The sequence below is a fragment of the Fukomys damarensis genome, unplaced genomic scaffold (assembly GCF_012274545.1).
Source record: "Fukomys damarensis isolate Sample0158 unplaced genomic scaffold, DMR_v1.0_HiC HiC_scaffold_5, whole genome shotgun sequence".
NCBI classification, from domain to species: Eukaryota; Metazoa; Chordata; class Mammalia; order Rodentia; family Bathyergidae; genus Fukomys; species Fukomys damarensis.
This window is the reverse complement of record NW_022900917.1, coordinates 62407909-62421274: the sequence shown is the minus strand read 5'-3', so window position 1 is coordinate 62421274 and position 13366 is coordinate 62407909. Positions and strand designations below refer to the sequence as shown.

The following is a 13366-nucleotide window of genomic DNA, read 5'->3' as shown; positions in this document are numbered from 1 at the left end:
CTTTGAGCTCCATCCCTAGTACAAGGAAAGAACTCAACTGAAGCCAAAATACATAAAATGCTTAACTATATTGAAATGTTCAATATAGGCCAGACTATGCTATTTGTGTATTGTCCTTTTTTAAATTAATATTTAACCCACATACCATGACATTTACCCCTAACATAGGTAGCAATTTGGCTAAAAATGGGGACAATTTTACTGTCATCACCTACCCTTGTACTATTCATGCTATCTCCAACACCAGATGATTTCAAGGGATTCATTCAGAAAACATGTACAGTTGTAGAAACTGTAGGGATTATGGAACAAGCAATTAATCTGAGATATAAGTTATCAACAATGTAAGAGCAAGGTTTTATTTTATTTTTGGTACCGGAGATCAAACTTGGGTCCTCACGCTTGCAAGGCAGGCATCAAAACCACTGAGCTAAATCCCCAACCCAAGAACAAGGTTTTAACAAGACATAGATAATGCAAATCTTTAAAACTATATATTTTATTGAAAATAGTTCATTTGAAATACATTACATAAAAACATGTTACTGCAAAAGTGTCCAATTTTTCATACAAGGATCATTTCAGCTTCACCCTCTCTTGCCACAGCAGCGCCTCTAGTTTGCAGATTAACACTTGGCAGGGGTAGAATCTCTACTGCCCTCTGGTGGTAACTCAGCACAGGCTTTGACTGAAGAAAGTTACAGAGCTGAACCATTGCAGATTTGAGGAGTGGCAGCAGCAGCAGCAGCAGCAGCAGCAGCAGCAACAGCTTTCACTGCCTAGGAAGGCACCTTCAATGAGGGCTTTAATCCTGTAGGAAGTGTTCCTCCAACTGACAGCGAAAATCATAGCAAAAACTGTCTTTCTGAGTTTCAATCACTGCCTTCTTAGAAAAAGCAAATACTAGTCAATACAAATGAGAGAAATAATATAAGAAAGCCTCAAGGTAATTTATCTCTATGCCCCAGGAAGGTTAACAGGACAGTGACAATTCCAAAAGAAGCTTGGCATGCAAGGAAGGCTTTCTTTGCACCCTGATTCTTCACTGTCTTTATAAAAATGGATACAACTACTCTGATCAATTTCAGGTCCACACTTCTGAGAGAAGATGACCCTTCTTCTGAAAGTACGTATCAACAGAGCCTAAGTTCATTCTCCAGACCAAACACTTTGGACTTGAGGTTCTTCAGTTCTCCTTGTATCTTATGCGCCCGTCTATTGCTGTTGCGGACCTCACACAGAATGGCAAGGTCCTGGTTTGCCTGAGCATCCACTGTTGCCTAGAGATTTAACAAAACGAGAGAATGATTATAGAATAAGCCAGGGGAGAGAAACCAGTCATAAAGACCAGGCTATGCTGGCTGGCTCCTATTTTATTTTATTTTATTTTATTTATTTTTTTTTTTGTACCAGGGATCAAACTCGGAACTTTGTGTGGCTGGCTCCTTTTTAAGGGATTCTTAGTACATACAATAAATTCAATCCTTGGTTTATTTAATGATTAAAATTGATCCAGAAAAGGCAAGAAACTCTGCTTTCCCATACAATAGTAAGGAAGTTCTGAGTAGAGATCAATAACCAACTCTGTGCAAAAACAACAGAACAATATAAACATTATTGGTAAATTTGCCAAAGAATGAATGTACCACCTCTTCTTAACCTTATTCTAAGAACTGAGACTTGGAAAAACTACTTTATTATTCAATTACTTTCCTCAATTATAAGAAACAGATACTTCTTCAATCTACTCCTTAAGCTGGGAAAGACGACAGACGGTATTGATGCAGCCCTTCTGTTATTTCAGGGTTTCCCCCCATCTAATGTGCACTAACTGGACTGATTTTTGGGGAGGCTTGAAGGACAATGTCATGGTTTAGAGATAATGTGTGACCCCCAAGGCTCATGGCGTTGAAGACTTGGTTGCTGGTGAGCTTTTGCAAAGTGACCAGATCACAAGGGCGCTAAGTTTATCTGTGGATTGACCCACAGTTTGATGGCATTATTAGGAGGTGACACAATTAGGAGGTGGAGCCTGGTTATAGGGAGTGAGTCACGGGGGGCATGACTTGGGGACTCTATCTTGCCCCTGACTTCCTCTCTAACCCTTCCTTGCCCTGCTTCCTGGATGCGATGTGAAGAACAGATCTCCTTCACCAGACCCTTCTGCCACTATATTTAGGCCTTGACACCAGCTGACCATGGACAGAAATCTCTTAAACCTTAAGTCAAAATAAACCTCTCCTTAAAGGTGTAGGGAAGGTGGGATGGGTAGGGGAAGGGTACTAAGGGAAAAGAAAAAAATGTGAGATAATGAAAAGATGAAAATAAAGTGTTTGTAGATGGGGAGGGGAGGAGGGGGTGAAGGGAGGGCAGGGGTAAGGGGAAAAAATGAGAATCAAGACTTGTCATGTAGAGGTACAAGACCTCAACAATGAATGTAACTGTACTGTATCCCTAAAATGTACCAATAAACTCAATTAAAGCTGAAAAAAAAAAAAAACCTCTCTTGCTTTAAACTGTTTGTGTCAGATATCTGATCACAGTGCTGGAAAGTTGAGTAACACAGATGGCAACCCATCAGTCTACCACCAGGGAAACGGTCCATCCTTCTTGTGTGGTGGTGCTGGGGAACAACCAGGGCCTCGAGTTATCAGTATCTCCACACTTCCACCCCTTTCTCCCTGAAGTAATTCAAGACCAGCAATTACCTTGTACAGCATTTGCTCTAAATCTTTCAGTTTCTGTCGAAGAACTTTAATGTCTGTCTTAAAGCCTTCTACTTCCAAGCTACGTCGATGCTCCAAGGCCTCATAGCGTTTTGTCATTATCTGTAAACGCTTCCCCATCTTGTTAGAGCGATCCTAAATATGGATGACAAGGCATTTGTGAAGGGGGAAGCATTTCCCCAGCTGCCTGTACTTCCACCTCCATCATCAATGCAAAGAATTTTGTACCTTGAAGATCTCTCTCCGTACTCCCTCCTCCTCCCGAATTCGGGCAAGTTCCTCTTCTAAGGAAATGCACTGCTCTTGGTACATGTTGGACAGCTTCTTCTCTTGTATTAACTTATCCTTTAGGGACTGCAGGCCAAAAGGACAAAGAAATGTTAATTCCCAGTTTTACACTTTAGGTTATTCAAATAGCTCTAAAGTAGGTGCTAAAAGAAAAACAGATAAAAAGGGTTTCCACAAGTATAAAATGAAGATGGCAAGGTACTTTGGAGAACATCTAGAAACTTCCTATTTCTAGACTATTCTCTTAGCCCCTTTTCTAAAATGTACATGATAGAAATTCTTTAAATTTTTGGCTCTGGAAGAGTCGCATAATAGAGTTCAGAATTTATCTCAAGTGGGTAGTTTGCCCACACTTGGAGGGGACTTAGAAAACACACTCTTCCTGGGTCTCTCCTGTTTTCCAAGTTTTCTCAAGATGGGTTTGAAGGGGGCCTGATGTTTCCCACGGTGTGGATGTTGCAGATATTGGGGGACTGAAAGAGGAGCAGGCCTGAATCCTGCTGCCCCTCCAGATCCCAGCCCAGCTATGGTCCCCATTGTGGTTGAGAGAGGGCTTCCTTCCCAGGGGGCCAGTGCCTTCTTCAGCAGCAAAGTTCGACTTGCTATCTGCCACCAGCTGCACGATGTAACATCAGTGAATGACTCTGCCATCTGAAGGCAACAACTGAGCCTACGGCCATCCCACCCTGAACATGCCCAATTTCGTCCCAAAGTGACAACTAGGAATACTCAGCAACCTTTCTTCACTCCATTTCTCAGTGGCCCAAGTGTCCAGCTCCCTCAGGCCTGTCATGACTTTCTCATTAAATTTGTTCAGAATTACCAAAAAAATAAAAAAAAATAATAATAATTTATCTCAAGTAAGATATTACAATATATGTTTGGGGCCACATTTCTTAAGTTTTTTTTGTTTTTTTTTGGTTTTTTTAGACAGGGTCTTGCTATGTAGTTCAAGCTGATCTTGAGCTCACTATGTAGCCCAGGCTCTCACTGAACTCATGGTGGTCCGTCTGCGTCAACCTCCCAAGTGCTGAGACTACAATCGTGTGTCACCACGCTTAGTGAGAAAGTTCTTTACAAAGGAAAAAAAAATCAATACTTTCTATACAGATTCCACTAAGCAGACAAGATAATCTTTTAAAAATTAAAGCTGGGTATGGTGGGGCACATCTAACATCTTTGCACTGGGGAGGCTGAGGCAGGAGCATCAGTGACTGCCATGCAATGAACAGATCTCCTTTAGCACACCCTTCTGCTATTCTGTTTGGCCTGAACTACACAGTGAGACCATATCTCAAAAATCCAAAACCAAACAAACAAAACAAAATAAAACAAAAACCCTTACGTCAGAGACAAGTGTGACTTAGGAGGCAAGGGCAGAAGAATGGGAAGTTTGAGCCCGGCATGGGCAACTTAGGAAGACTGTGTCTTAAAATAAAATATAAAAAAGGGTGGGAATGTAACTCCCAGGGGTAGAGTATCCCTGGGTTGAATGCCCAGTACTGCAAACAAATACATAAATACAAAAAAACAAACTTATTTTTTGAGACAGGGTCTTGCCATGTAGTTCAGGCTGTCCTTGGACTAAGTAGCCCAAACTGGCCTCAAATTCACAGTGATCCTCCTGCCTTGGCCTCTCTACTGCTGGGATTACAGCCGTGTACCACCATGCTTGGGTAAAAACAAGAAAATCTTAAATAGGATGTTTCTTCCTAACACACAATCCCTTGAAGACACAATGTTTGGAACTAGGTTATGTTCCTGACCGTGAGGGCTGAGGCCCTTTCTGGCTGGCTGCTGCCTATGCTTCATATGCCTCTCGCACTTCCCTTCCCCCTTAGTGAGTCCACTCACATGGATAGGCCTCCTTTCCCTTGAGTAAGCTCCAAGGCCTTTAACTTTGTTTCTCCCTCTGCTGGAAATGCCCTCTTCCAGGTCAATATGGCACACTTAGTCTTATATTGCAGGTCTCAGCAGAATCACCAGGCATATGAGAGTGTACCTTAGCTGTGAATGGTGGCGCACTCCTCTAAGCCCAGCACTTGGGAGGATGCGGCAGGAGATCACTGAGGTCAAGGCCAGCATGGGCCACACAGATCATTTCAAGGCCAGTATGGGCTATGCAGCAAGACCCTGTCCCTATCTACCCTTCTCAAGTGGGTTTCCAGCAACTATATATGATCTTCATGCAATTCTCTTACTCCTTTAACATCATTTTTAGTTTTCTTGGTTATTTGTTAATGTTCCTATTTTTTCCTCACCCATTAAAATGTGAACACAATCAGCACAGGCCTTATCTAGTTTATGTACTGCTGCAGCCCCATGGTCTAGTCTATTTGTTGAATGATACTCAGCAGTCTAGTATTTTAATCTCCAAATACCATAATGATCAATGACTCTTTGAGACCTGTTTCATGAGGCTGCTGCTACCCCAGCTTCCTACACTGAATGGATCTTACATGATAATCCGAAAATTCTCTGGAATTCTCTGAGGGTTTTTTTTGTACCAGGGATCAAACTTGGGACTTTCCACTTGCGAGGCAGGCGGCGGCACCACTGAGCTAAATCCTGGCCCTAGTTCTTTCAATTCCTCTAGAAAAATAAACAATTTCTGTAATGCATAAGCACATTACCTTAATATATTCATTTTGGGCATGATGACTGTCATGTGAAATTGGGAAAACTCTTCCAATTTTATCTTCTTTTTTCTTAGACTGCTCCCGATATTGCTTAATCTTTAACATCAAATGATCCTTTTCAAGCATCCATGTCTTCTCTTTATTTTGGTTTTCAAATCTCAGTTGCAGAAAGTCTTTGATGTTCTCATACAGCAGTTCCTGGGTATGATGGAGACTATAAAAGGACAGATAAAGACATGATTCTTACACAGCATATCTGAAATAGTTATTCCATAAGGGAAGATACATATTCTTTTAAAATTGAACACTAGCCAGGTTGGGGCTGAAGTAGGAGGATCAGAAGTCCAGTCGTAACAATAGAGTAACTTAACAAGACTCTGTTTCAAAAATTTTTAAAAAGGGGGAGCTGTAGCTGTAGCTCAGCGTAAAGGCTCTGGGTTCAATCCCCAGTACCACCAAAACAAACAAACAAAAAGAGCAATGTAAGAATTTTGTAAAATATTAGAAGTTTTATTGGTCTGAAAACTAGCAATCTTATATGGTTTAGTAGGCAAAGTGTAATGTATCCACCCATGCTCCCTGGTTCACAGATTACTCTCTCCCTGTGTGCCAATTTATGTTATATGATTAGAGGGGTGACAGACATATTTATAGATACCCTGCTAAATATGGACTATTCCCAGGAATGATGTTCTAAGTAAGTGTTAACAGAAGTTCTAAAATAACAAAGACAGCTTTGCTTTGTTTTTACTGTTCTCAAGGGTGACTGCCTTATATCAAAAGCTTCGTCTTTTTTTCCCAGATTTCCTCTATGAAGTAATCTCAATCCTTTTAGACTATTTTAATTCTCTATTCTCTACAATTCCTTATCAGTTTAAATATATACCTCGCCTTATGTACTATTTAGCTTTCTGTCACTGTGACCAATTGCCTGACATCATCAACCTAAAGGAAGAGATGGTTTACTGAGCCCATGGTTTCAGAGGATTTACTCCATAGTCAGCTGGCTCCAAAGCAAGAACATCATGGCAAAAGGATGTGGTGAAGCAAGGCTGCTCACTTCATGATGGCCAGGAAACAAAGCAGCAGAACAGCGCCAGTGAGGAAGGGGCCAGCAATCAGATATAGTACCCATGGACATCCCTCCATGGCCCATCTACACACACTCACAAATGTGCTTTATTCCCCTAGGTGGCTCTGAAGGCAATGTTTGTTTTGTTTTTTAGGACAAGGGCTTGCTATATAATTCAGGTTGGGCTTGAACTCACTGTGTAGCCCAGATTGGTCCTAAACCCAGGATCCTCTTGCTTCTGCCTCCCAAGTGCTGGGATTATGGATGTGCACCACCATAACCGGCTGAAGCCAATTAAACTGACAATCCAGTTTAACCATCACACTGCACCCTTGTTAACTTCACACCCAAACACATCTCTTTAAATTACACTTAATCTCCAAATAAACACAGGTCACAATTCTGCCTAACACAACATAACTGTTCCACCTACATCCAAAAATAAACACATCATAATTCCGCCTAACATGATATGACTGTCCCAAGCAGAAATGTACTAATGCCCCCTCAAAGTCTTAACAGTTCCAGCACTGCTCAAATGTCCAAGTCCAAAATCTCCTCTGACATTCAAGGCAAACTCCTAGCTGTAAGTCTCTGAAAATTCAAAATGCAAGCTATATATTGCCAATACACAATAGTACAGAGTAAACATTACCATTTCAGAAGGATAGATTAGGAAATAAGAGAACCAAAGCAAGACCTAAACTGAACAGAGAAAACAATAAATCCAGTAGCTTTAAGTCTGGTATGCACAGCACTGGTGGTAAGATCTGAGTTTTAGCAGGCTTTAGTAGCCCTCCCCCTACAGCCTTGATGACTTCCTGGGGTCTATGCACCCCATTCTTACAGCTTCATGCATCCTTCTCGTGGCATATGGACTGGCCTTCCAGGTCTTCCCTTGTTATCTGTGTGGAAGCCTTCATGGCTCCACAACTCACATCTGCATGCCTGAGTAATCAGCATCATGTGGACAACACCAAGGTCTGCTGCCAGCTCGAGCAGTAACCAGGTCCCCTTGGACCATGACTATAGTGGCCTCTGAGTACCCGGATGGCTAAGCACAGTGAAATGAATCCTGGCCAACCAATTCCCTGGGAGGTCTCTCTTGAGAAGGAGGTTCAGGGGCTCTTTTCTCACATGAAAAGTTTAGACTTTTTGTACCCTTGGACCTGTGATGGGTGAAGTCTTACTGCTTCTGGAGATGCTCTCAATGCATCATTCTTCTGGTCCTGGCTCAAAATACTTGGTGTCTTTTTGATAGCAATAGCATCTCTTCAGCAACCTTACCTCCTGTGGCCTCAACTTTACATGTATTCCTTTTCTGGTCAACATTTAAATTTTTCAATTGTGCTTTTGCTCTTTATTCTTACTGTAATTCTGGCTAAAAGCATCCAGCAGGGGCCGGGGATTTAGCTCAGTGGTTCCACTGCCTGCCTCGCAAGCGCAAGGAATTGAGTTTGATCCCTGGTATTAAAAAAAACAAAAAAACAAAAAACAACCCTCAATTTAACATGCCGGGCGTGGTGGTACACACCTGTAATCCCAGCATTCAGGAGGCTGAGGCAGGAGGACTGCTGTGATTTCAAGACCAACCTGGGCTACAAAGTGAGTTCCAGGTCAGTTTCAACTACATAATGAGACCCTGTCTAAAAAAAAAAAAAAAAAAAAAAAAAGCATCTAGCAGTATTCATGCCATAGCTTAAATCCTGGGCTGCCTTGAAATTTCCTCTGCCAGATGAATTAGTCTGTCATTGTGTTGGGAGTGCAGGTACTGAGGATTGAACCCAGGACCTTCACGCTGAGCCTTTTGTGTGCGTGTGTGTGTGTGTGTGTGTGTGTGTGTGTGTGTGGGTGTGTTGGTGTTGAGAACTGGGGACTGAACATGGGGCCTTCATGCTTATCAGTATCCCCGGCCCCTTCCCCCCTAGGTTTTTTTTTTTTTTTTTTAAAGACTGGGTCTTGCTAAATTGCTGAAGCAGGACTCAAACTTGCAATCCTCTTGTCTCAGCCTTCTATTGTCTGGATTACCAGCTTGTGCCTTCACGCCTGAGAGTATATCACCTTGAAAGTCAGCTTCACACAAAGTCTTAGGGCATGCACAAAACACAGACAAACGTTTTTGCCTGAATGAAACACACGGGGCTTCTAGTCTAATTCCCAATAAAATCCTTGTTCCCAACTGAAACCTCATCTTGGCCTTTACTATACACATTCCTAACAGCACTCTTGTCTTCTGAGCTCTAACCAGGTGGTCTGCTTACAGCATTCTAGGGCTTCTTTAGCTAGTATTGCCGAAGCTTTCCAAATTCTTCCTACAAGCCAGTCATAAAGGCTTCTGAACCATAGGATCAGGAATAGATACAGCAATAGCCCTACTTCTCCAGTACCAATTTTCAGTATTGTTCAGCTTTTCCCATTGCTGTGACACCATCAAATGAAGGGAGGAAATGGTTTAGTATAGCTGATGGTTTCAGATGATCCAGTCCCAGGTAAGCTGGCTCCAAGGTAGAATCATCACGGTGGAAGGGTATGGGAGAGCAAAGCTGCTTATTTCATGATGGCCAGGAAGCAGGAAGGGTAACAGTGCCAGAAAGAAAGGGGCCAGGGACCAGATATACGCCCCAAGTTCATGCTTCTGCAGTGTACCCAGACATACCCAGAAGTGAGCTTACTAATCCTCTCGAGGTGATTCCACAACCATCAAGTTGACAATCCACCTTCATACTCGCTTATATACTATGTTAGATTTTATATGTCTAATGTGCTTTCCGAGGTGGGGTGGGAACACATAACTTATTTATTACATACTTTGCCCCACTATCACCAGACTGTCAAGGACAGTATCAACTACAGGACATATACAAGCATACATAGATTTATAATGACTGTCTGAGATTTAGGGACAGACAAATGACGTCTGTATCTTTAAAAAAGAGTATCCCTGGAAGCCAGCAACTCAATAGTTTAACATAAACACTTAGAAAAATAGTATACTGATGATCTGTCTGCCTGCAAGAATATTAAATATCATGAAGCAATGGCTATAATTTTCTACTGAAAATAATGTCTGATTCACTTTGTTCTTTTCATTGGTAACAGGATGCATAGATAAGTGGAAAGTGATAGGCACAGGGTACAGCAGATGTTCCAAGTAAATATATATATTTATTCAGGTATGTGTATGTGTGTAAAGAAAGAAGGAAAGGCTGAGTCAGTTACCACAGGATCTCTTCTGCTTTCAGTGAGTAATTTTATTCTACATTACATTATGTTCTCAACTTGAAACTGACAAAATATAAGCTTGCTAATATACCAGTGATTTGAAAGTGATACCCAGAAGACAGTCATTAATGCCCTAGGACAGTGATAGTGAACCTTCAGAACTTTCAATGACACAAACAGCCCACTGCAGCATACGTGCCACAGGTTCAACACCACTGGCCTAGGATTTCACGCTATTCAATATACTTAAGATGATCTCCCCAATGGGTGGAAGGGATCATATGCTCAGATAGGCAGATAATGCTAAACTAGGATGGTTATTACTATTCCAGAAACATATAAAATTACAAATTTTATATGCTAGGGGTATAGCTCAGAGGTAGAACAGTTGCCTAGCACGTGTGAAGGCTCGGACTTGATCCCTATAAAAATGAGGGGGGAAGAGAAATTTTTAAAATGTTTAATGCAGAAAAGAGATGGTTCAACTTGATAAATATCACCAAATATTCAACACACATTTTTTGTGTGACAATTGTGCACAAAGGACAGGGTAAATGCTATACGGTAAAATCCCAGGAAACAAAGACATAAATATAATATGTGGAGCTAAGTGGTTACCACAGAGGCTCACCAAACGTTATGGGAACATAGATGAGGAAGAATTTAATTTGGCCTAGGTAAATCGTTGTTTGTTTTTTTGTTTCACTGAGTTATTTTCTTTTTGGTTTTATGTCTTCAGAGAAGGGATCATATTGTTTATCAAGGTGCCTGCTCTAAAGCAAATGTTTCATAAATACTAGTTATTAGTCTGGCTGAAGCGCAAAGTAAAAAAATGTAATGGAGAAGAGCTGAGGCTAAAAGATTAGTTTGTTAATCATCATCTGACAAGATGATGAAGTCTCTAAGAATTCATGCTAAAGTATCAGGGCTTTATCATAAAGTGATCACATATTTAAGCAGTTGATCACCACTAAGAGAGGAACTAATATATAATAGTGAGAAAGGCTGTAGAATGAAAAGAGACAAGTGGTATGAAGAGATAAGCAATTTGGCTGCAGTAACGGTAAAGCTAAGGTGTCAAAAACACTCAATGGAGGGTTTCTTCACAGCACAGCTCTGGCCACTGGAATCAAACAAAAGGGAGACAGACAGGTGCTGCAGAAATCAGAGGAGGTGAGTTTCCTTCAATAAGTAGTTGATCGAGTGACACCAAATACACAGACAGATACTAAATACAGTAAGGACTGAAGGGATAACTAGTCTTAGAAATTAAGAAGTCAATGACGATCTTGGAAAAAGCATGGTAAAATGGCGGTGGGGGTGGCACAAACTAGATTGCAGAAAGGCAAGTAGGAAAAGGAAATGCTGACTACTCAGAGCTTGCAGTATGTACTTTTTCTTTTGAAATGGAATCTTGTTATGTTGTCCAGGCTAGCCTCAAACTCCTGACCTCAAGTGATCTTCCTGCCTCAGTCTCCTAAGTAGCTGGGACTACAGGTGCATGCCACTATGCTCAGCACATAGTATTTTTTAATAGGTATAAAATCATGACGGTTCCAAACAAAGGAAAAGGTCTGTATTATACTTAGTCAGGTAATACTGGTGGATAAAAGAACTTTTTTTTTTTTTGGTTTTTTGAGACAGGGTCTCACTATGTGGCCCAGGCTGGTCTTGAACTCACAGCGATCCTCCTGCCTCAGCCTCCTGAGTGGTGGGATTATAGGCGTGTGCCACCACACCCAGCTAAAAGAACATTTTTTAACAACTCAAAGCTAAAACACTAAAATGGGTTAAAAGGAGCACATGGAATATTTACTAGTCCCTCAAAAGAATTGAGTGAACCAATTAAGAGTGTGCCTGGAAAAGCCTAGATACTCACTTACCTCCCTGGAGGCAGGAAGGTCTAAAGAAGACAAGCTTTTCAAAGTCCCTTTTAGTTCTGCAATCTCTGGCTGCTGCCATACAGAATTGTTCCTTTTTTTTTTTTTCTTCTGATGGTGCTGGAGGCGGAACCCAGGTCCTTGCACTTATTAGGCAAGTGCTCTACCTCTGAGCTGCAGCTCCAGCCTGAGCCCCTCAGAAAAAGTGAATATACTGGGTTCACGTTTTTGAACACTCACCTCTTGGTTAGCTCTTTGACTTTGTCCTGATTTCTCTGGTGCTGAACTTCTATCTCCTCGATGCGAATACGCCTGTCCTCCATGAGCCCTTCCACTTGTTCTCTGGAGAGCCTGGTCTGCTCTTCCAGCTGAGCCTGCAGCGCTTCCACCTAGACAGGCCAAAAGGTGAGATGCGCTCCTGCTTCCACAGACTGTGTCTCCCTAGAAGTGAGCGCTTGTCCAGAAACACAGCAAAGAAAAACCACCACCAAAACCAAAAGCACAGGCAAAACAAACAGCAGAAAAATCTGGCTCTAATCCTCTTAATGTCTTTTTTTTTAATGTTTGCCTGTTTTTTGTTTTTTTTGAAACAGGGTCTTGCTATGCAGTTCAGGTTGGTGGTGAACTCACTATGTAGCCCAGGCTGGCTTCAAACTCACAGCGATCCTCCTGCCTTGGCCTTTTGAGTGTTGGGACTACAGGTGTGCACCACACCTGGCTTAATGTCTTATAAATGGGGTCGGGCAACACAAGAGCAGATTCTTTGTCAACATTAAGCTAGCATCTATACAATACAGAGAAAGCTACAAAATCTGGTTTCTCTGACCCTCTGATTCTTTTTTTTTTTTTTCAGCTTTAATTGAGTTTATTGGTACATTTTAGGGATACAGTACAGTTACATTCATTGTTGGGATCTTGTACCTCTACATGACAAGTCTTGGTTCTCATTTATTCCCCTTGTCCCTGCTCTCCCTTCATCCCCTCCTCCCCTCCCCACTCTGAATCTTACATTTAGGCTACTAGGACTTTTAAGAAGGACTAGTTGCACAGAAACAGAATGGCTTAGGGTAGAGCAAAATGAATGCAATGTTATTTCCTTCTGACTATCATGACTCCACAGGGAGACAACTGGACAAAGGTAGAAATTGTCACGTAAATAAATCAATGGCCCCTGCTCATTGAAGGCAGTGCAACTAGAGCAAGCAGATGAAAAATCATGGTTCCAAATGATATATAAATACCAGGCAGTAAGAAAATGACTTAATAATTTCCTGGACTTTAGAATTCATGCACTAAATAAACGTCAACATAAACGGCTTCCCTCTGCACCTCTCTGTTTGCCCTAAGCCAAGCACAAAGTGAATTAAGATTGTTTTGCTGGGTAGGACTTTGCATATAAATTGAAGGTTCAAAGAAGTCCTTCTAAAACATTCAAACAGAGAACAATGATTTTTAAATACAAGGACTTAAAAGAACCACGCCTGCTCCCAACCCAGCAGCCATCGCTCAAGTGCCGGGAAGGTAGCCACGTGGGCGCCC

The 13366-nt window shown here is 41.7% G+C and overlaps 1 protein-coding gene across 4 annotated transcripts in view; it reads right to left on the bottom strand.

The window, feature by feature from the left end:
• Positions 1-562: 562 nt before the first annotated feature.
• Ccdc77 (coiled-coil domain containing 77) overlaps positions 563-13366 on the bottom strand; it is a 38355-nt gene continuing 25551 nt past the window's right edge. For all 4 annotated transcript variants that reach the window (XM_010630337.3, XM_010630335.2, XM_010630338.2 and 1 more), the window contains exons 8-12: positions 12068-12216; positions 5648-5867; positions 2955-3080; positions 2709-2861; positions 563-1280 (exon numbers count right to left, since the gene is read on the bottom strand). In XM_010630337.3, coding sequence (XP_010628639.1) covers positions 1134-1280; positions 2709-2861; positions 2955-3080; positions 5648-5867; positions 12068-12216 — 795 coding nt within the window. In that variant the 3' untranslated portion in view covers positions 563-1133. The remainder of the gene's footprint in view (positions 1281-2708; positions 2862-2954; positions 3081-5647; positions 5868-12067; positions 12217-13366) is intronic.